The sequence below is a fragment of the Gymnodraco acuticeps genome, unplaced genomic scaffold (genome assembly GCF_902827175.1).
Source record: "Gymnodraco acuticeps unplaced genomic scaffold, fGymAcu1.1, whole genome shotgun sequence".
NCBI lineage: Eukaryota > Metazoa > Chordata > Actinopteri > Perciformes > Bathydraconidae > Gymnodraco > Gymnodraco acuticeps.
Genome location: NW_022992327.1, coordinates 229,058 through 254,030, shown reverse-complemented (window position 1 = coordinate 254,030; position 24,973 = coordinate 229,058). Strand labels below are relative to the sequence as shown.

At 41.0% G+C, this 24,973-nt stretch overlaps 2 protein-coding genes across 3 annotated transcripts in view; both read left to right on the top strand.

Moving 5' to 3' along the window:
- LOC117541369 (gastrula zinc finger protein XlCGF57.1-like) overlaps positions 1 to 4,240 on the top strand; it is a 31,642-nt gene extending 27,402 nt beyond the window's left edge. The window contains exons 2-3 of one of the 2 annotated variants that reach the window (XM_034208502.1): positions 2,238 to 2,885; positions 3,057 to 4,240. In XM_034208502.1, the coding sequence (XP_034064393.1) occupies positions 2,238 to 2,885; positions 3,057 to 3,877 (1,469 nt within the window). In that variant the 3' untranslated portion in view covers positions 3,878 to 4,240. Of the gene's footprint in view, positions 1 to 2,237 lie in introns of both variants that reach the window. The other variant, XM_034208501.1, reaches the window with a different exon arrangement.
- The window catches only part of LOC117541370 (gastrula zinc finger protein XlCGF57.1-like), a 53,469-nt gene continuing 31,256 nt past the window's right edge, over positions 2,761 to 24,973 (top strand). Inside the window, exons 1-2 of the mRNA XM_034208503.1 lie at positions 2,761 to 2,816; positions 15,699 to 15,825. Coding sequence (XP_034064394.1) covers positions 15,771 to 15,825 — 55 coding nt within the window. The 5' untranslated portion in view covers positions 2,761 to 2,816; positions 15,699 to 15,770. The remainder of the gene's footprint in view (positions 2,817 to 15,698; positions 15,826 to 24,973) is intronic.

Below are 24,973 nucleotides of genomic sequence, written 5' to 3'. Positions count from 1 at the left end.
GGCGGCGCGCCCACATACGTTTCCTGGTCGCTGCCGGAGGACCTGGGAGTCCAGGACGCCAACATTTCAGAAATGACGAACGGCTAATTTCTGCTTCTGACCGGCTGCCCTCCCCGACAGGCGCACGAACGCAAGGGCCCGCTCATCACTGCGCGCACATCTGTGACCGCAGTTTTAATTATTATTATTATTCAATTGTAAACAAACACTGCTCAAAAATATCTCATTGGTCAGAGAGCTGTGGGCATAATGCTGCCTTTTGCAACATCCTACTTGTGTGAGATAGGCTTTTCTGCTGTTGCTGCCATCAAAACGAAATACAGATCAAAGCTGAACATTGAGAATGAACTGAGAGTTGCAGTCTCAAAACAACAGCCCCGGTTTGAGAAGATCTGCAAGGGAAAGCAAGCACACACAAGTAATTGATAAGCTATGTGTGGAATGGTAAAGTGATGTGATCGTTTGCAACCTGCAGTAGAAATAGTAGTTCATTAATATATTTTCCTTAAAGAAATTTGAATTAAAAAATCTACTGCTCAGGGAAGAAGGCCAACCAGTCATCCCTCATTACCTCATCCCTCTGTTGGAGGGGCAAAGGACTCTGGTGGGATTCTTTTCGGAGTATTGCAGATCGTTTCCCGACATCAAAGGTGCCTGCCACAGGACAACACGGAACGTGCGCGATTTGGACGCGATGAGTGGGGGGGGGGTTTAGTGGAGCACGCGCGTGAGCTGCGAGCATCAGAGCCTCGCAGCGTCGGAACTGAGGCGCCGTGGTAAACTGTGGTAACATGAAGAGCCGAAACAGCCGGCGCTCAGAGCGCCGCACCAAATGATCCGGCTCACTAACGTAAAAAGACAGTATCTATAAGGGACGACTCAAGTCTAACCCCCCGCTCTCGGGGTGGACGCCCTCTCAGCCCTGGTCTGGTGGAAACACTGGTCTGACGGATTACGTTCTTTCATCATATTAAAAACGATGTATCTCAAGATGCGTTGGAGTTAAACTGATATTTTCCAAAACCCTGTGGAGAAATCCCATTGCTTTTTGTCGAGGGAACCAGCAGCTTACTTCCTGGTTTTAGGATGCGTCACTGCACCTCTCTATATGATGCCAATAATAAACAAGGCCTTCTGTCGGCTCTGTACATCAATGCCGACCTATGCTGACAAGTAAGTGAAGAGTAGAAAATATAAAGGTATTGGCTACCTGCTATAGGGAAATGTCCCAGCAGTTTAGGATAATGAAGGTTCTAATCAAATCTATTACATAGCCATTACATTTCTAACTCCTGATAATGACAGGTAGGCAGTAAGCGCATTATACAAATAATAATACTCATAATAGCAGACATTTTTTAACAATGACCACAATATCATTATTTTAATAAACCAAATATGAACAATTGAGGAAAATGAGGAAGAACTGATGATTCAAATGTTGTAGTACAAGTTGTAATGTAGTTTGTGCATAAATTACTATTGCAACAAATGTGTTAATTTTCTTCATTATTAGTCGATTTTTTTTTTTGGACGAATGCTCCGGGCCAGTGGTTATAATGGTGGGGCCAGTGATAATACAATTCCACCGGCCCGGAGGGCCAGTGGCATTTTACCCTTAATGTCTACCCCTGAATTTATATATTTGTTTTGCAGACGACCATGTTTTGAACCATGTTCACAACCACATTTATATCTATTGGTTATATAAGAGTAGACACTAGGGCTGGGAATCGCCAGGCTCCCTACGATACGATACTATCGCGATACTTAAGACACGATACGATAGTACTGCGATTCTACGATACGATATATTGCGATATTGCAAATCACATGGCTCATATCCATGTCCGTCTTCCCTTCCTGGTTAAAACATGTATTTGCAATATGAATAGTTTATTGAAATAACCCAATTTGTATTCTTTGAACTTAAAACGGAGATGGCTTTGTTACTTTCATTGCCATTGTATACATGTATTAACGTAACTTCCTGTTTTATATACGACCCTCTTTCGGAGGGATATGCTACAGTTTATGTAAAAAAATATCGATACTTGGCATCCGTGTATTGATACAATATCGCCACGCAAAGTATCACGATACTATTCTGTATCGATCCCCCACCCCTAGTACACACAGTGGGGAGATTTCTCATTCAATTGATAATAAATGATTGAGTGTTAACATGAAATTTGAGTCTTCTAACACGTCTGCATTCATGTCATTGATCTCCACAGATACCCAGCAGCAGGAGTGTAGCCTCTGTGTTGTAGAGGAGGACCCAGAGCCCCCCCACCTTAAAGAAGAAGAGGAGGAACTCTGGTCCAGTCTGCAGATAGAGCAGGAGGTGGCTGATACTTACCTCCCTTTCACTTCTGTGAAGAGTGAAGAAGGGGATGAAGAGAAGGCTCAGTCCTCCTCACCGCTTCATGAAATCAAGACTGAGAATAACCGAGAGGTAGAGAAAACAGAAAGTGATGAAGAGGAGTGTGAAGGATCAGATCCAGATGATCCTTTACAACCAGCTACTCAATACACAAGTTCACACTCTGAGTACGAGACTGACGACAGTAGAAATAGGGAGAAACGGCAAGACAATGAAGTACCCGGAAGTGGCATTGAGGGGGATGATGGGTGTGCTAGAAGCTTTGTGCATGAGGGGAATCTGCAGAAACACACTGGAGAGACACTTTATAGTTGCACCTTCTGTGATTTCACATCTGCGAAAAGGTCAGGTTTGACCAAACACCTCGAAGTTCACAGTGAAGCAAAACCTCAAAGCTGCTCAGTTTGTCAACAAACATTTAAAAGGAGAGGTGAGTTGGTGTCGCACATGAGAATCCACTCAGGGGAGAAACCATTCAGTTGTCCTGTTTGTGGTAAAGGTTTCGCATACAAGTCTATTCTGAATAGACACTATACTGTCCACACAGGGAAGAGACGAGTCAGCTGCTCAGTTTGTAGTAAAACATTTGCAACAGGAGACAATCTGAGAACACACCACCTGATCCTCCACACTGGGGAGAAACCATTCAGTTGTCCTGTTTGTGGGAAAGGTTTCGCATACAAGTCTATTCTGAATAGACACTATACTGTCCACACAGGGGAGAGACGAGTCAGCTGCTCAGTTTGTAGTAAAACATTTGCAACAGTGGGCAATCTGAGAACTCACCTGATCCTCCACACTGGGGAGAAACCATTCAAGTGTAAGGTTTGTGGTAAAAGATTCGCCGACAGGTCGAATCTGAAAAGACACTCAACTATCCACGATGGGAAAAAACCATTCAGTTGCACAGTTTGTGATAAAAGTTTCACATACAAGTCAATGCTGAATCAACACGTCCACCTCCACACAGGGGAGAAAGAATTCAGCTGTTCAGTATGTAGTAAAACATTCGCAACACGTGGCAATCTGACACAACACTCAACTGTCCACTCCGGGGAGAAACCGTTCAGTTGTACGCTTTGTAGTAAATCCTTCAACCAAAGATCAAATCTGAGAAAACACTTGATTGTCCACTCGGGGGTGAAACCGTTCAGTTGTACGCTTTGTAGTAAATCCTTCCCCCACAAATCAAGTCTGAAAAAACACTTGATTGTCCACACGGGGGAGAAACCATTCAGTTGTTCACTTTGTGGAAAACACTTTGCACAAATGACAAATCTGACACAACACTCAATTGTCCACTCCGGCCAGAAACCATTCAGTTGTACGGTTTGTGGTAAAGGCTTCTCCCAGAGGTCACATCTGAGACAACACGCATATGTCCACGCCGAGGAGAAACCATACAGCTGCTCAGTTTGCAAGAGAGGTTTCACTTGGGTGTTCAAATTAAATAAACACAAGTGTGCTGGTGAGAGAAGCAAAATAGAGTGAAGTTGCAGAGATGTTTTTCACGTTTTGTCTTGCTGCAGATATGTTTAATAGAGTAGTGTAGTGTAGAGTCCTAAAACCCCGAAGTGAGTTAGCATTTTACCACTTCGTCTCAGAGCCAATGGGTTTTTTTGAACATGTTTTCTTAGAGAGCGCCATGTGTAATTATTTGTCTCTCCCTGTCTGCCGCTAACACGCCTGTTCACTCTCCTCTCCGCTTCTCTCCCTGTATCGCTAATTATTCTCTTCACTCACTTTCCTCTCCGCTTCTCTGTTACAAAAATGCGTCTTCCCTGGACCGCTCTATGGTGTTGGGTTATACATGCTGTGTGAGTTGAGTGTAAATAAAGAATCGCAGAAATTCAACCTTGATGGTTTTCTTGTTTTTACTTTGCTTTTACTTTACTAGTCGGTTCAATCAACAGAGCAGTACAAAGAATAATGGAAATGTAATTACACACCGTTATGTTAATGGGAATATTATTTAGCCTTTGCAACCATTTACATGCACTAAAACCTATAGAATACACTAGAGGAGAGAGAAAAGCCCAACAAGCATGATAGGGCCTCTTTAACCTCTTAAGCCCTGACCCTGTTTTTCAGGTTTCAGGCTCGAAAATGCCACTAACACAACAAAGACTATATCTTCACTTCTAAAAGGGGTAAATTAATAATCTTTTATCTCAAAGCAAGGTTACATCTGTGAGTTGGATGTAGAAGTGTCAGAATCAATATAGATGTTTCTATTTTAAATTAAATTCAGATGGAACATAGTAAAAACATGTAAATTCTAATGTCCGCCTCACTTATAGTGAAAACCACCCTTGAAGGATGGGTTAGTAGACTGAAAGCTTTAGGAATCCAAACTATAACATATAATAAGTACCCTGTATCAAGATTGATGCAAAACAAGTGAAATTTGACCTTTTTAGAGAGATTTAGAAAAATAAAGTCCAGGCGGACTCACCTCTGGGTAATTTGGGAACCATCAGTTCCATTTGAACTTTTTCACTGTAAAAATCCTTTTTTTACTTTGAATTATCACTATAGGTATTCATTCCATCCAAATACAACTGTTGTGAAAAAAATAAAAATAAAAATAAATAAAACATACTCTGTTATCCTCTTAGGCCCCACGGACCCGAAATCTTGTCATTTGCAGGAAACAATGTCAAAGGAACCTTAATATTGAATAAACTATGAATATTTTATATCCATATAACGGAAAAAACTCATTTAACTGATCTTTTTCATTTATTTTTTCAAAAAAAACACAATGCTAACAGTGAGCCTCTGAATTAGCCCCGAGCGAAAAATGCTAACCTATTACTGCACCGAAAATCACTCCTAGCTCCCTTATTACTTATCCTAGCTCCACATCCAACACATTGTTTATGATCGTAAAGACACAGAATCTAACGGTGCCCACCTCAACACTGAAAGATACAAACTCGCGAGGTTATCAACAAAAACGTACATCAAAACAAGTGGCGCTAGGTACTAACATGCGCTTGGCTAACATAGCTTACCTTCCTCTTTGTCTGGTCTAAACTGGTCTTCAATGGCATTAAAACGATAAAAACGATGATGTAGTATATCCATAGGTTAATATCCAATGGGGCTGTGTCCCCTTTGAAATGTTCTGATAATCTATAAGCAATAAAACTGCAATTCCGTTATCTGCTGTCCACTCTGTGCTCCGTGCGCTCTGGGTCCTGCAATTCCTGCTTCCTTCCGAAGTAAACAATAAGTAAAGTCTGCTGCGTAATGTACTTACGCTGGCTGGCATTCTTTATACTTTACGCAGGACGATATCTCTGGAACCCATTGGTCGATTTGGGTGATTTACACCTTTTTCTTAACCATTACATCCAATAGAATCAATGGGCAGTTCCCAAATCCACGTACACATTACCATAGCGGACGTAATAGAGAAGCAAACGAAGCATATCTGAAAGTGCAAGCCTGGACGGCAAAACTTTATACCCAGTATATTGCCATAAATATGATGATGGATTATCAGTAAAAATGTCTACGTGACACAAAGACATTGGATTAACCTTGAGCGGTGTTTTTATTCCGTTGAACACAACTTTTGATCACAAATCAAAAAAGGTAAGATGTAATTATTGTAATATTTTTGAAACCGGATGTTGTTTACTTTCTCTTTTCTGGCTGATAGCTCCAGGAATTCGGGGTCGTACAGTGATGACATTACATGTGTGGAATCTGTGGAGTCTCAGCTTTAATCTGATATCTTGTTTGTGCAGTTACGATAAGTAATAAGGGCATTTCTACCGTGAGTGCTGTGCAAAAGTCCGTTAGCATTAGTTAGCATTTTTTCGCTCCATGCTAATTCAAAGGCTTGGTATTACTCTTGTGTTTCTTTTAGCTAAACATAGTTCACATTGTCAGTTAGCTGAGTTTCTTACCGTTAAAAGGGTATGGAACATTAATAGTTTCATAAATGTTAAGAAGCCCTGAGACATAGTCTCGTAAAAAAACGGTGGGAGGGGTCCACTGGGGGGACCCTCGGGCTTAAGAGGTTAAGACACAACATGTCCTTTTCTTGTGATCACTTCTCAATTCAACAACTTATATTCATTACACGCTTAAGGAAATCAGATTTTGAATTTGATGGATGTAGAAATTAATAGCGTTGGTGGAGCAGTCTCTCTTTTAAAATGAATCTCTTCTTGGATATATATCCATCTTTATAAATGGAGCAGTGCTACTCAACTGATTTGCTTACAAGGGATAGTCCTGGGATTTTGTTGGGAGAGAGGGGGGAGGGGAGAGAGGTGACACCCTCTTCATCCCACCTGTGAGGCAGCCCAGTTTTCCCACTGACTTGTTGGTGCTGGTTAATCATTCCTCTCCCCTCCCTCACTCAGACTCTAGCAAACCTCCTCATTTGGAAAGGAGCTCCTCGTGTTGTCAGACATGTTGAGGATTATCCCCTTTTTGTTCCTCGTGCTTTGCGGTCCGGTTCTCGGTGGGCCGCAGACAAACTTCCACGGAAACATGACGGACCAGGAGCTGTTCTGGGGAACCGACCAGTACGACTTCTACGTGGTGGTTCCTGCCGCCGGCCTCGAGTGTTTCTGGCACTTTGCTCACCGAGGAGAGAGGTTCTACCTGAGCTTCATGGTGAGGCCCCGACACGAGAGGAATGTTTCAACGTTTAGTTTGACTTCCTCTTAAACCCGGCCCCCCCGATACTGGGTGGAAAAACACGTCACTGCAGGAGACAGCGTCTGGGGGCTTCTTAATATTTAAAAACCTATGAATGTCTTATACTCAAATAACGGGAAAAAACTCAGCTGAGATAGCAGACAGAAAAGAGCAAGAAAACAACATCAGTGTTCTAAAGCATAACAATAATTATGTCTTACCGTTGCTGTTTTGTGATCAAAAGTCGTGTTCAAGGGAATAAAAACGCTGCTCAAGGTTAATCCAATGTCTCTTAGTCACTTTAGAATTGTTCCTGATAATCCATCATTACATTACATTACATTACATTACATTGCATTTAGCTGACGCTTTTATCCAAAGCGACTTACAATAAGTGCGTTCGTCCAACAAAATTAAACTTGAAGAAAACAGAATCATATAAGTACATCAGGTTTCATAGAGCAAAAACATTTCAAGTGCTACTCAACTGGCTTTAGAAAAGCCAGTCCTTTATTAGTATAAAAGTGCTTCGTTAATAGTTCTATCGCTCGAAGTGGAGTCGAAAGAGATGAGTTTTCAGTTTGCGCCGGAAGATGTGCAAGCTATCTGCCGTCCTGATGTCAATGGGGAGTCTCATTCCACCATCCTGGAGCCAGGACAGCAAACCCACGTGTTTTCGCCGTTGGGAACTTGGGTCCCCCTCGCAGCGAGGGGGACCCAAGTTCCCCTCATGGCCGCAGAGTAGGTATAACGTTTTGCAGTCCGGGGTTTAGGTTTTCTCACGTGCTGTTTACGCAAGCCTCTCTCTCCTTGACGTAAGTGTAAAGCGGGATTTACTAACTCCCCCTCGATTCTATTGGCTCCAAAGTTTCAAAAAAGGTGTCAATCACCCAAATCGACCAATGGGTTCCAGAGATAGGATCCTGCGTAGTATGAATAATGCCAGCAGCGGCTGCTTTACGCACAGACGGAGCAGAAGCAGCCGCACAACCGCTCCAGCACAGCAGCAACGAACACAGCGAACAGAGAACACAGCGAACAGAGAACACAGAACACAGCGAACAGAGAACACAGCGAACAGAGAACACAGCGAACAGAGAACACAGAGAACAGCAGGCAACCATGATTATGAACTTCAGGAAAGGTATGTACTCTCTCTGTTTGTATCTATTAGTTGTGTATTTGGTGTAATCTATAGTAATTCCACACTCGCAAAATACAAAATGGACGCCGCTTTGTTGTTGTAGCGTTATCGTTCCGTGAGAAACTAAAACAATGGCAACATCATGTTGGTGAACGTATAAATAGATTAATTGTATTTCGTGACTATAACACGGCAGTATATAAATAAAGCTGTATTGTATATCAACCCAGTGTGTGTATATATATATATATACTGTTATTCCACACACGCCAAATGGATGCTGTTTTGTAGTTCTCCAGACATTGACTATTAGCAGTTTATAAATAAAGCTGTATTGTATATCAGTCTATATATAGATATATATATACTATAGCGTGTGTGAAATAACAGTACTGTTATATATATATACTGTTATTTCACACATGCTAAATGGAGGTATTATTTCTGATTTGAGTTACATTTTTGAAAGAATAATCCAGTGAAGTAATCAAAGTAATTGTTTTTTCCACATTTGTTTTCACAGTGATGAAGACAAGTATTAAATGGCTTCTGGATCACAGCCATCAACATCTGCCTCATCCGAGCTACGACGTGCATCAGATCAGCATACAGTTGCCCCAGAGCCATCAACATCCAAGCTACGCCGCCGGACGTCTGCACCAGTACTAACTCAGCCTCCCTCTGCATCTTCTGATTCAGTGGACAGACTGTCAGGAGGAAAGTGAAACGGGCTGGTGTGTGGCAGACTAAGGTTGGTACCGTTCCTGACGCTGTGGTGGACTACAACAGAAGCATGGGCTGCGTGGATGTGTCCGATGCTTTGATTGGGTACTACAGTGTTAACCACAAAACCATGAAATGGTACAAGACCTTTTTTTTACCATTTTCTGGACATTGCAATGGTGAACAGCTTCCTTCTCCACAAGGAGCTGCACAAGATGAGGGGTGACCCCGGCAGGACGAAGCCACACACCCAGAAGTCCTTCAGGGAGCAGCTTGCTGCAGACATGAGGGGTGAAGTCCCTGCAGCAGTGTTTTAAAAACACTTGTATTTGGATGGAATGATTACCTGTATTGATAATAAAATTATTTTTACTGTATGGTACCTGAAAAAGGTCAAATGGCACTGATGGTATCCAAATGTGCCAAAATGTGCCCAAAGGTCAGTCCGCCTGGACTACTTTTAAGCTAAACCTCTCTAAAAAGGTCAAATTTAACTTGTTTTGCCTCAATCTTGATACAGGGTACTTATTATATGTTATACTTTGGATTCCTAAAGCTTTTAGTCTACTATCCCATCATTCAAGGGTAGTTTTCACTATAAGTAATGGGTTTTTTTTTAGGCGGGGGTAAGAATTTACCTTTTTTTACTATGTTCCATCTGAATTTACTCTGACTGAGAAATATCTATATTGATTCTGACACTTCTACATCCAACTCACAGATGTAACCTTGCTTTGATAAAAGAAATTATTCATATAACCCTTTTAGAAGTTAAGTTATAGTCATTTGTTTTGGGCATAGCATTTTCGAGCCTGAAACCTTAAAAACAGGCTCAGGGCTTAAGAGGTTAACGCCTCTGAAAGTGAGGTTTTTAAATTGTGAGTATTTCTCGAAAAGCTTTTGGCAGTTAGGACGTTTTATTTTAACCCATACTCAAAGTTAGCTGGTGTTTCATCACAGCTGTCAGTTACTAACTTTCACAAAAAGCAAAACACAATACGTTACATCTTCAGACTGGCTTTTTATTCTTGTTTTAGAGGTGAAATACACAAATATGACTCTTAAAATGAGCATCATGTCCTCTCTGAACACGGAGAAGCTTTAAATGGAGCGGTTATAGGGTAAGTCAATCCAATGGTCAATGAGTTTGGGAGCACACACATTTTATGTGAGATATTTATGGTCAAAGTGGACATTTTAACCTGAATACATTTACAAAATGTATGTTTTTTAATCATGTTTCATTGCACGTCTCTGCTTTAAATGTGTATATATTCAGGGGTGCACATAACTTTTTTGCCCTGGTTCTCAAAGGAGCACCTGGAGATGTTGCTTGGTGCTCATCCTTAAAATGAAATAAACCGTAACTTTTGAGGGGTCTTGACTTTATTTGCCAGACACACGGCACTGAACACACATGCAGAGGTGAACACAGAACACACATGCAGAGGTGAACACAGAACACACATGCAGAGGTGAACACAGAACACACATGCAGAGGTGCACACAGAACACACATGCAGAGGTGAACACAGAACATGCAGAGGTGAACACAGAACACACATGCAGAGGTGAACACTGAACACACATGCAGAGGTGAACACTGAACACACATGCAGAGGTGAACACAGAACACACATGCAGAGGTGAACACAGAACACACATGCAGAGGTGAACACAGAACACACATGCAGAGGTGAACACTGAACACACATGCAGAGGTGAACACAAGACAACATTAGCACGACCAGTAATCCTACAAGCTGTCATCACTCCCCTCCTGACTGTTCTCCTCACTGTCTTCCTCTCTGTCAGACATGGTAGCTAATGATGTAGGCCTACTACTTTCTCTCTGGTTGAGTCTGTGATTAGCTGCTTGCATCCACAAGTCAACAGCTGGGTTTGGGTCGAAAGTCTCTGTCATCTTAGACAAGTGGATGTAATCACATAAGTATGTGAACATAACCAATAACCTACCATAGCCAATAACAAATTAATGTAACTTATTTTATTGTTGTTGTTCATTCATATCTTATTTTACCTTAACATTATATATTTATGCATTTTTTGTTATCTTTCCAGTTTTAAAGGATATTTTTGGTTACTGTCCTATAGTATACATTGGAATGATTTAAAACCTGTTTATCCCAATAATTATAAAGGAGTGCCTTGAAAATATGTGTTTACATAAATTGTGATCAAAACGTTTGAGACCCACTGAGACAACTTAGACTAAAGTGAACTATCTAAACACTCCACAGTCCTTTACCTCACTGAGCTGTAGTATCAGCCTCAGTCTGACTGGAGAGGACTCTCCCTCCACATTAATGTAGAAACATCTTCTTCTTCCGTTAGAGCAGCTAGCACCAGATGCTAATAACAACAGCGCCGGAACCGGTGCACCCTCCCTCTCTCCCTTGCTCACTCACACTTTGGCTGTGAGCTGCGGGTGCCAGATAAGCCAACATCCCCCATTTTCATCACTTACAGCGCCCATCATACAGGGCGAAATGAAACGTGTAACCGGGGTGAAAAGGGTGTTACATTGACTTAATTATGAATGTTGTTACATCAAGGCCGAAAATTAGGATGAACCCCAACGGTCAAAAAATAGTTTTTCCCTCCCAGAGCTGTCAGCGCAGCGCCTCCCCGGATCTGGCGCCCTAGGCGAACATCTATTACGCCAGTGCTACGGAGCCGACCCTGAGTTCATATGCAACTTGCAAATATCTTTCTCTCTCTCCTCTCTTCTCTCTCCTCTCTTCTCTCTTTCTCTTCTCCCTTCTGTCTCTTCTCTCTCTCCTCTCTCTCTCTCAATGTTGGTACGCAAATGCGCCTTTTTTCAAAATGACCCGGTGCTCATTTTTTGGCGGAGGTGCGCATGCGCACCTGCGCACCAGTTATGTGCAGCCCTGTATATATTCGTGAAATCTTGAACACATGGTAGCTTTAGATGTCAGGGGGGAAATACAATCAAAATTATTATTTTTTAAAAGAACTCAAACATGATGTGTTCAATATTACGACAGTACTCTTTTTGAAAATAATACATAAAAAGGTCGAAATTGTGCATCAGTTTTTGAGCAAATCATATTATGAGCGACATAATGTGCAAACTTTACATTTTATACCTAAAATATGTGCAAAGTATGTGTTTCATCACATTTCCGCCAAATATTGCTATGTAAATGATATCTTCGTTATTGTTTTTATGTATCTTGTCTCGCTCTATAAATCACTTTGGGCTGCATCTTGCTTGAAATGCGGTGTATAAATAAAGTTATTATTAGGGCCCGAGCACAGAGCGCTAGGACCCGACGGCGTCCTAGCACGAAGTGCAAGGAACCTATTGTTATTGGTGGAATTATTATTTTTCTGCTGGCGTTTCCTGTTTTTGAGGCTTTTAGGATGCTGACAAAGTTGTATAATTTTGCACGGACGTGAGGACTGGTGAAAAATACAATATTCTGGAGTCAATGGGTTAAATATTCCAACGTGCTCGCTAGCGCCACCTATGAAAAACCCATTTCGGAATAAATGTACAAAGTCGCACCGTAACTCCAAATGACCTGAAATTTTGCACACATATCCGGGTGGACCTGCTCTACAAATAATCCTCCTGGAACCCTAAGCTCCGCCTACATTTTTTAAAATTTAAATTAGCATAATGTTCAAAACAGTTAAATATTCACTTAAATTTCAATTTTCAGTTTTTCAACACCAAACTTCGTATACAGCATCGGTGGCGGGTCAGACACATTACCCTAGGAGATGAGCATGTTAGGACGATAAAAATGGTCACCGTCAATCAAAACGTACACGCAATAAGGCGGGGCTTAGAAAGAAATGCTCATAAATCATCAACAATATATCCAAACATCACACATTTTGGTAGATAGGTTCAATCTGTGTTGGGGAATAGGCACACCAAATACTTTATATTTTGGACTATTGGGGGCGCCAAAAACACCACCAATTTATAACTCAAGAACGGATGGACGAATATTTTTATTTATTTTTTACACATACTCTGGGGGTGACTACGAACTGAGATATAAAGTGTCGCAACAAATCCAGAATGTGGGCGTGGCCTATATATTTTTTTTAAATTGCGATAGCATAAAATGAGCTTCGGACGCAAAACTTGGAACACACGTCAGAGCCCACAACTTTTTCGAGAATGTAAAAAAAAAACGTAATCTTTCAAAAAAACTGCTCACTAGCGCCCCCTATTGTGTGGTAGTCACATATAGTTTCTCAGAACTTCACGAATTTTGGTACAGACATTCCTCATGGAATTGCGGACATATTTGTAAATAGAATCCATTAGCCCCGCCCCCCAGGAAGTCGGCCATTTTGAAAGATGGGCCTTTTTCATGCATTTTAAGCACATTCTTGCGAACTCCTCCTAGGGGAATGATTGGAAAAATTCCAGTCCAACACAAGTTCAGCCCCTATCCAACATGATGCTAAATTGAGAAGAACATTTTTGATAGCTCAATCGTGGAGGTCGTAAGCTAACAGCGAATACACCATTTTTGACGATTTACATGTCGCAAATTACTCCAAACTACTCGGATATAGTTATTCCGATATTCACGAAACGCTATATACACATTGCTATTATGATTGCACACATATTTCTAATTGCCTTCTATTAGCCCCGCCCCCCAGAAAGTCGGCCATTTTCAAATATGTGCGTTTTTCAGCCATTTTAAGCACATTCTTGTGAACTCCTCCTAGGGGAATGATCGGAAAAATTCCAATGCAGGACAGGTTCAGCCCCTGGCGAATGTCATGAAGAATTGTGGATTACATTTTTGATAAATCAATCGTGGAGGTCGTAAGCTAACAGCTAATACACCATTTTTGACGATTTACATGTCGCAAATTACTCCAAACTACTCGGATATAGTTATTCCGATATTCACGAAACACTGTATACACATTGCTATTATGATTGCAGACATATTTAAAATTGGCTTTTATTAGCCCCTTCCCCGACAAAGTCGGCCATTTTCAAAAATGTTCGTTTTTCATGCATTTTAAGCACATTCTTGCCAACTCCTCCTAGGGGAATGATCGGAAAAATTCCAATCCAGGACAAGTTCAGCCCCTATCCAATATGATGCTAAATTGCAAAGAACATTGTTGATAAATCCATTGTGGAGGTCGTAAGCTAACAGCTAATACACCAGTTTTGACCATTTACATGTCGCAAATCACTCCAAACTACTCCAAATTACTCGCATATAGTTTTTCCCATATTCACGAAACGCTGTATACACATTACTATTATGATTGCACACATATTTCAAATTGCATTTCATTAGCCCCGCCCCCGAGAAAGTTGGCTATTTTGAAAGATTTGCGTTTTTAATGCATTTTAAGCATATCTTTGCTAACTCTTCCTGGGGAAATGATCGGAAAAATTCCAATCCAGGACAAGTTCAGCCCCTATCCAATATGATGCTAAATTGCGAATAAATGTTTTGAGAGCTCAATCGTGGAGGTCACAAGCTAACAGCGAATACACCATTTTTGACGATTTACATGTCGCAAATTACTCCACACTACTCGCATATAGTTTTTCCGATATTCACGAAACGCGTTATGCACATTGCTATTATGATTGCGGACATATTTCAAATTGCCTTCCATTAGCCCCGCCCCCCAGGAAGTCGGCCATTTTGAAAAATGTGCGTTTTTCATGCATTTTAAGCACATTCTTGCAAACTCGTCCTAGGGGAATGATCGGAACTTCAGCGCATATCCAATGTCATGCTACATTGAGAAGGAATAGTCCTTCGCTCAAACGGGGAGCTCATAGGCTAACGGAGAATGTACCATTTTTGACCAATTATATGTCAGATAAGCTACTGAGGCCTGCCTGTTTGCCTGGCACATCAACTCTCTCACACACACACACACACACACACACACACACAAACAAACACACACACCACACACACACACACACACACACACCTACTGTTACTCCAAAAACACTCTTTGCTGGCGGCATATTCATTACAACAGACACCTATACACTCCCTAACCCTAACCCTACTGTTTATTTCTAGATATCTCCTAAAGCCTACAAATAAAGTGTGACATGTAGGCCTGTTACATTTATTAGTGAGTGATATATATTATACGCACTGTTTTGCTTTCTGCACTGACCTCAGCAGCTGTTCTCACTGTAACATCACCTAACATCCAGGGGACATGTGATTAGTGAGTAAACAAACGGTAAAGGGCAGAAAGTCTGATGCACATTTGATCATCTCAAATAACTTATAATCACAACGGGAACAGTTTGCAGAGCTGTGCTTCGTTGACAGAAGTCCAGCCATGCGTCACACCTCTTTTAAACATCACTGTTGGCTGGAATCGTCTCAGGAGAATACTTCAGTGTACCCTCGGTTATAGCTCCTCTAGAGACACTCCTCTCTCCTCTAAATCAGTGTATCCTCGGTTACGGCTCCTCCAGACAGCCTCCTCGATAATCGATCCTCTACGACCCTTTAGAGAAATTTGTTTTCCTTCGAGACGGCGCGCCGACATCCGTTTCCGGGTCGCTGCCGGAGGACCTGAGAGTCTGGGACGCGAAAATCATAGAAATGAGAAAACGGCTCATTTCCCAGGAATCGCGCACGTCTGCTTGACGCCGGGACGACCGGCTGCCCTCCCCGACAGGCGCACGGACGCGAGGGCCCGCTCATCACTGCGTGCACAAGTGCGACCGCAGTTTTAATTATTGTTGTTATTGTCTGTGTGCAGGTGCAGTGGGTGACGGGCGTCGGCCATGACAGGCACCTGTCCGTCACTGTGAACGCTCCCAGCAGCCTCATCATGGCCACTGTTGATGATGCAAAGGGTCAGATCAACTTTGAGACCGAGGAAACGGGTAGACACACAATAATGTTGATGCATTTCATAACACACACACACACTGTTATTTTTTATCAATTAATTAATAGTGAAATTAGATGTTTCCGCATCATTTTCAGAGGTTGATACGACAAGCAAAAGCATATTAAAATACATATTTTACATGATATTAATTTAATATGCTATTCCTTGCACACTTGCATAATATCCAGCTTTTACATTTTTTTTACTGTATTTTGGCATTTATTAGACAGAGCCTACAGATTTCTATCTTTCACTCTCAACCTTCCCTTTTTAACATGCTGCTGTGACAGAGAAACACTGTCCCAATTTGGTATCAATAAAGTAAATAAACGAAATCCTATGTTATACTTAAGTATAACTTCAAGGTTTATTTGAGTATGTCCATTTTCTGCTTCCTATTCTTCCACTTCAATACTTTTTTGAGGCAGATTTGTTTGTCTTTTACTCCACTACATGTGTCTGAGAGCTTTAGTTAATCTGCAGAACAAATCCATGTTACGTTTTTTTTATGGATTAAGAAATAACCTTATTGATTGTTTTTGTTAAACAGCAGTGTATAGTACGGAGCCCTGGAGGGTTCATAGAGAGAAAAATAAATGCAACGTGGCCACGTTTTACTTTCTCGTGCGCACGCTTTAGTAACTCGTGCGCACGAGTTACTTTCTCGTGCGCACGAGTTACTAAAGCGTGCGCACGAGTTAATAAAGCGTGGCATCGTTTTATTTAAATTGAGGGATTCCTGTCCGTGACTCACAGTATCTGCCCACAGCTGTTTTATAGAAGGAAAACCTCCTTCACTTTATGAAATCTCTGCGGCACCAGTGGCCTGTACTACGAAGCAGGATTGGCTATTTACACTATTCATTCATGAAGTATGACGCTGCGCTGTCAGCACGCGTCTCCATGTTTGTCTCCATCGCGTTTGTTTGGGTCAGTTAAGCCGGGTAAATCGAACATATCCAGGTCCAGGGTCTGTTGAACTGGCTTCGTCGTACAGGGCACTGGAGGCAGTAATGTGTAACTCAGCAGAATCTGAGAAGAGCAGCACCAGCTGCAAAGAGCTGTGCCTTTTACTGTTTACTTCACTGCGTTTCCCTTCATTAGAACCGCTGAATAGAGATCACAGATTAAAAATACAAATAAAGTCCCCTGGTTTGTCTCTAGAGTCTAACTGCCATGAGAAAAATCCAATCAATGTTCCAAAATCCGTCACTACATGCCGCTCATTGTACCAATACGGTTTATATAATAACATATTATTATTATAGTAAAAGGGCTCGCTTTGGCAAAAACCTGAACCATACAGGCAGCCCTAAAAAATAACAAGTAACCATCATGTGTGGTGCTATCTGGAGTTGTCTGTCTTGTTTTTTGTTGATGTCATATTGTTTTCACAGTGCTGTGGAAATGAATTTCCCCCTGGGGACAAATCAAATCAATGTTCCAAAATCCGTCACTAGATGTCGCTCATACCATGTACCAATACGGTTGATATAATACAGATTACCACAACAGTGCTGTGGAAATGAATTCCCCGTGGGGACAATACATCTAATCTAAACTAATTTAATATTCAATCCCACACTTAGCGATTGAGAACATAAATTCGTAACTTACCTCGTTTAAAGCACTTTTGTTGTAATCAAGGGGCAAACTCTGGGGAATAGCCGGGACGCCAATACGGAAGTGCCACACACTGCAGTTCAGTGACGTGCGGTGAGGTTCATGGCTGGTGAGGTACTGACTCTTTCAGAGTCAGATTTACAAATATTATATTTTGACCTTAATCGAAATATTCGGTTATTTTCAAAAGCTTTTTTAGTCTGATGCTTCAATTCATTTTAAACAGACCATTCAACAAAAGGATATGCCTACCCACAATTTAAATATTGGATTGTTCTTTCTTAGTAAGATCCCATTTGCATTACAATTGTGGTCTTACCTTGACTTGAAGATTAAGTCCATGCTATCCTTCTGGACAACAATCTCTATTACTTTTTTGTAAAAGTCCTCCTTATCTTCCTCTAGTTTCAAAAGTCTAGTTTGTTGTTCGCGTCTACCGCTACTGTCCCTGCGTAGAATAACAGTAGCAACAGGAACCTGTGGGCTCACTTGCGCCCCCTTCAGTGCGGCAGAGGTTATGGCTGCCTCCCCTGGTGCTTTTGTCATTGCCGTTGTATGATGAGACCAGCGAGCCTAAATATCATATATATATACGTGAAATAAGTTATTTAGAGACTATGGATGGCGAGAATAAATGTAATAAAGCGATCTACAAACATTACATTGGTGACATACAGTGAGATGGTGCAGGCATGCGCTTAGGGCCCGCTTTCCAGCCAGTTTCTGTGGGGTGACGCATTCTGAGGTGAGGCAGAGCTCATCTGTGCCTCACCTCACCACACAGTAACAGGCTTGAGCGCGCTCACAAAATAAGTGCCCGCGCTAAATTAGTGCCCGCGCTCCAGCCAGTTACTGTGGGCTTACGAGAGGCAGAGCTCGTCCCTGCCTCACTTCTCATCGCTACTCGTAGTTGTAGCGGAGCTCGGCAAATTTGCTTATTTTGACTATAAAAAGCGATTGGAATCATACAGAAATCACATTTACAAAACAGATCAGTGGAGACATGTTATTATTATTACTATTTAGTTTTTCTTTAGTTGTTTTTCCGTTACATTGGAGTATGACAGGTGAGGCTCTGCCTCCCCTGACTGAACGTCGCTGCTGCAGTTCATATATATTGGCCGATAGGCGATGGCTGCAGAAAGGAGCAATTTCCATAGACCCCCCTGTTAAAATGGCCAATTTTACAGCAGAAAAAAACATGTTTCTACCCCTGGCTCCATACATTTTTATTATCGATATAGTTAGATTCCACCTTCATGATTATGGATCTGTGAGTGAATTGTTTTCTAACACGACCCTTTTATTTATATTAGGTCTTAACGTTTTTGCATAAATTAGGACGTGGTCACATTGAGTGACGGCTCTGTCAAGTGACTGCTGCTGCTAGCTTCTTGTCTCTCTGCTACCTGCTCCGTGAAGCTACAGGGACTCTGCCTGCTCAGCTCATCCAGGAAACACAACTTGTAGCCGGCCGTGGTTGTTTGTTCTTCATGCTTATATATCGGACTATTGTGACTCGCTCTGCGGTTGAAACAGACGGTGCATGAATGCGGTAAGTGAAATTCGAGTGCTTTATTTATGTGTTAATGATTTTAATCAGCTACGTAATGAATGTTAAGGCTTGGGTTAGCGTGTAGCGAGTGGTAGCTACATCGGTGCTAACGATGCTAATCGTAGCCTCCAAGTTCAAATAATAGACTGTATATATAAAGGTTAAAACGAAATAGAAGTTAAGTGGGATAATACTGTTGAACAAACGGCTTCTGTTTGAGGTTGATCAAATAAGGTCATCCTTGTAACGTAGAGAGATATTTTATTAGCCTATGTAGGTAGGAACTGTATGCATCGCTAAGGTTAATTTAAATTGGCTATGCTCAAGTATGTAGACAAGCTAACGTCAAAGTAGTGTATGTGAAATCAACCTCACAATAAGATGTGTATATTACAATTATTAATGTCATATTTCAAGATGATTACTTAGATATTACAATATGGTTGGTTGAGCTGGAGCATTATTGAGCTTACACGTTAATGTCACAGTCATCTGAAGAACGAACCCAAACCTTGTTGTTTTTATTAATTGCATTACCAAATGGGTATCAAATAAACAGTAAGCATTGGTAACACAACTTCCAAAGTTACAGTAAAATAAAAAGGACCCTGACTCGGACAATACACAACATGTTCAACAGAAGAGAATCAGTTATATTGTTTGTACACATGGTACTTTACATATATATCTGTTTGTTTAAGGTGTCCAGGTGATGCAGACAGGCTGGACCAGAGAGTGAGACAGAACTGGACTCCTCACAGCAGTGAACTTCAGCTCAGGTACAAAGACTCTTTTTTTCATACTGTACAAAGAATGAAGAAAGATATTGGTTTAAATGAATGAAGTATTGACTTGAATACACTGATATACATTCCATTAAACAATACTAAATACTAGATCACCTACACATCAGTTAAGTTGAGGGTTTTTTCCATGCAAAAAGTTACATTTAGATGTTAACAAGCAATATGATTTTGTCAGCTTTCTAATTTTATGTATTGAAGGCAAAGATATTTAACACATAGTGAGAACTGCTACTATTTATCTCTCAATATTGTCTGTAAAAAACGTGGTAAAAGTGATTCTTTCAGTGAGACAACAGAGCAAGCTTCTACAGTTGCACTACGTTTTGATAACAGTTACATATTATTTTGATGTTCATTCATAATCTGATTGTCTTTGTAGCTCACTGTTGAAATAAAAAAAAAAACATTACAATTACAAAATAATGATATCTACAGCCCCTAAACACACAAACACACCGCTTTCATAAATAACACACTTGTTCTGCAATAATATGTTTTATGTTTCCTGTCATTTTTGTTAGGAAAGGACATGCCTGAAAGACACGACATGTTCTCCTTCTCTGAGGGTCCAGAAGAACATCCAAGAGGAACATTAAAAGCTGATGTTATGAGATTTTAAGACCAGTACAGGACATTCACTAAGAAACTACTTTTATTGTGAAAACACAGTCAGCTGATCAAATGCAGCTATTTCCACATCTACACTCCATCAGCTGATTATTTCTATTTGCCTCGCTTTATGAGCTTCACATCACTTGTGCCTTGTACCGCAGAGTTTGCAACATCACAAATAAATGGGGCCAATCTCCAGTCCGATGTGAATGTGTAATCTAACATTTTCAGTAAGAATAATGGACAAAAGGAGTGCAAATACAAATACAATTTATTGAAATGTGAACCAAAAGTTAATCAAATGTTTTAAATAAAAAGCACATATGGACAGAAGGTGTAAACCTATTAAATGTATAAGTAAACACATTTAGTCAAATAAAGTGACAGACTAGGCCTGTGCAGTTGGTATCAGCTGTGCCCAGCATGGGCTCCTCCATCCGGCCTGGTCCTCCTCGCTGACCCTACGTCCATTTATATATACAGTCTATGGTTGTAATACTATGGATTTAGTTGACACTACTAGCTGAGTTTCTTTTGTCAAATATTTCGCGGGCAGGTACATTGAATTAGAAGTAGAAGAAGAAGTAGTAGAAGAAGAAATAGTAGAAAAAGAAATACGCTAACGATACAAACAGGCACAACACGGTTACTCTGTTTTTACTGACAAATAATATTTTATTTCACGGTGGTGAAGTCATGTGACCGTGCTGTTGTTCCTTTATAGCACATCATTAGCCGCCTTTAGCTTAGCGGTGGTGACGTGAAGTCATGTGACCGTTCTGTAGTTCCTTTATAGCCCAACATTAGCCGCCATTAGCTTAGCGGTGGTGAGGTGAAGTCATGTGACCGTGCTGTAGTTCCTTTATAGCACATCATTAGCCGCCTTTAGCTTAGCGGTGGTGACGTGAAGTCATGTGACCGTGCTGTAGTTCCTTTATAGCCCAACATTAGCCACCTTTAGCTTAGCGGTGGTGACGTGAAGTCATGTGACCGTGCTGTAGTTCCTTTATAGCCCAACATTAGCCACCTTTAGCTTAGCGGTGGTGACGTGAAGTCATGTAACCGTGCTGTAGTTCCTTTATAGCCCAGCATTAGCCACCTTTAGCTTAGCGGTGGTAACGTGAAGTCATGTGACCGTGTTGTAGTTCCTTTATAGCCCAATATTAGCCACCTTTAGCTTAGCAGTGGTGACGTGAAGTCATGTGACCGTGCTGTAGTTCCTTTATAGCCCAACATTAGCCACCTTTAGCTTAGCGGTGGTGACGTGAAGTCATATGACCGTGCTGTAGTTCCTTTATAGTCCAACATTTTTGTAGTTCTAATGACAGCAGCAGTAATACCTGTACTATTTGTTGCAGGGTTCGACAGCGGCACAGAGGAGGAGAAACCGCGCTGCTGACAGAGGCACAAAACAACAGATCTGTCATCTAAAAGGTTATTTTGTTTTTAAGATAACTATCAGATAAATGCATCCATAAAAAAAGAGAACCCAGGTCTTAATATATTTACTGTTGTATGTACTTGTACTTCTTTACAAAGCACGAATAAACTTGATAAAAATACATACGTGAGCTGTTTGTGATTTTTTTTTGGTACACATTTTGTTGCCTTCCCTTTGCTTAAAGAGGCCCTATTGTGCTTTTGGGGTTTCCTCTTCTAGGTTTGTGTGCATGTAAATGGTCTGCAGAGGCTAAAGCTCAGTTGTTGGGGTTTTCTCTCCCTTGTGGTTTCTTATATGAGGCTCAAGTTCAACCAGGAAGACCGTCTTTATATCCAGTCATTCATATATTTCCATCTCACTACGCTCACCCTCCAATCAGCGATTGGGGGCGTTCACTCCCCCTTCGTCTCTATTCCCACAAGCCAATCACAGCCCAGCGTCCAACCTTTACATCTGCTCTCCCCCCCTGCAGGTGACACAATGCAGCCGTCCTCCAAATCCAGGGTCAAGCTGAAACCTCTCCTCTTCATACCTTCATCACCACCACCAGAGTCTAGACCCCCTCAGTTTCCTTAAATGATACTCTACCCAGTCTCCGTTGGTCCACAGGGCAAAATGTAGTTTATTCACAAATAACCCTCTCAAGACGTGACATGGATACAATATTTGTTCCTATTAATTTCTAATGACCAGTGCCCGTGTCACGTGATCGCAAACTTTCCCAATGAGAAAAAAAAACATGGCCCACACCCGATTTCTTTTTAATCCTAAATTGTAGGATAGTTTGGCCGTTAAAATGCTTTTTGATTACATTTCTAGAGAGAAGTTTATATTGTACTTTTAGAATCTACGTCCAGTGGATGTGTAGGATCCATAGTTTGATAGATATTATGAAGATTATTTGAGCCCCATGCTTTTTTTACAAAATATTGTATCCATGTCACGAAGAGGGTTATTTGTGAATATACTACTTTTTGCCCTGTCGACCAACGTAGCTATTACACGTTTTTTTTGTGAGACTGGGTTGGATACTCCCAAACAACGGGGTCTAATCTGAATTATATTCATCTGTGTATTCTTTTTTTTTTAACTTTATTAAACTGTATGTATTTAACACATACAGTGTCAAAGACCAAAAAAAACAGGTGTGCAGGTTGTCAATTTTTGTATCCCCCTTTTAAAGGTCCCATGTCATGCTTTTCCGGTTATTACCCGTCCCCTTGTGTGTTATGAAGGTTTTTCTGCATGTAAACGGTCTGCAGTCACAAACCCTCAAAGTACACCCTGTAGGGAGTAAAACTCTAACACAGTCTATGCTGCCCCAAAACGCCTCGTTGGAGATTTCTCATTTTCCATTGTTTACTTCCTGGGTACTGTGACGTGTGAATACCCAGAGGCCACACCCTCTGCCAGCCTTTCACAAAACAAAGCTTCCCAAACCTTTCAGCGATTCATGCCGGATATGTAAAGCGTAGGGCACTGAAGAACGATGCTGTTCCTACTTGGTTTGGACCAGCGGGAGATTCGGGTACACAACCTGTAACTATTCATTGTTGTTTGTGTATTTATGATGTTTAAAACTGACAAGGTATCTACCACGAGTGTTTAAATGGGTAAACGTTTTTAGGGCTACTACGTTGGGATCGCGGAGAAATGCTCTCCACAGACCCATTCTCACAGCGTTATAAACCTTTTTCCTACTCAATATCAAGCCACACTTATTGTTTTTACTTCGGCTGTGAGTATTTGTGTGTGCTCAGGATGAGTTTCGCTTGTTCTCGCTGTATCGCCGAAGCCTGTCTGCTCCTGTTGGGCAGGAGATCCAACAAGCCGTTTAGGACAGAGAGTGAATACACGTACTTTACAGAGATGCTGTTTGAGAAACCAATATGAGTTTGGCACATTGAACAATGTAAATATATTCTAGTATACCTCAACAATGGAATTATGATCAGTAGAAATGGCCATGACATGGGACTTTTAAAACATTAATAGTACAAACACATTTAAGATGATAGACAACCAAATGGTTGAAATCACAGCACAAAACAACAACAACAACAACAACAACAACAACAAAACACATAAAAAGGTTGGTCAGTTCGGGAAGAGTACACAGTTTCAAACTTTCCATTTACGTTAAAAATGGTGGCCATGTCCTATAAAATGTACGAGTGGAGCCACCCAAAGTACACTTTATTTTCTCCATGTGTAGAAACTGCATAAGCTCTGTCACCCACTGGACATGAGTGGGAGACGCCTCCTGCTTCCACCTCATAAGTATACGTCGCCTAACAATTAGGGAAGTTTGAATAACGTCTGGATAGGACAATGTCGTTTCCAAACATCTGTGTATTCTTGGCAATACATATATATTGTTACATCAAAAACAAATCTCTCCTGATTGAAATATGTTGTCAAGCGTATGGCATTGAGATGTAGAATTCGACTTGCAACGATATGAACTAATCACTGAATGACTTTCATGAAACCTGGAACAAACAGCGTGCAGGATTGTGCTTTCTCTGATATGTTATCAGGCGTTTGTAAATGGTTAATCATTCTTTTGTCCGCTGATATCTGAGCGTTAGCAGCAGCTGCTCCACAGTGATCTTTGATGCATTAAATAATGTAGTAATACGTTTTGTCATACATCACATTTCAACAACAAGGCTTCACAATAACAAAAAAACCGTTGTTCCGGTTATAATAAAATGCCATAAACATTGTTAAGCCCCGAGCCTGTTTTTCAGGTCTCAGGCTTTGAAATGACATTCCCAGAACAAATGACCATATCTTCCCTTCTAAAAGGGTTAAATTAATAATCTTTTTTCTCAAAGCAAGGTTACACCTGTGAGTTGGATGTGGAAGTGTCAGAATCAATATAGATGTTTTTATTTTAAAGTAAATTCAAATTGAACACAGTAAAACAATTACTTATAGTGAAAACCACCCTTGAATGATGGGATAGTATACTAAAAGCTTTAGGAATCCAAAGTAAAACATATAAGTACCCTGTATCAAGAGATATTTGACCTTTTTAGACAGATTTAGCAAAAAAAACCTCTTCTGGGGTCATTTGGGTGGATTTTCCATATCTCTG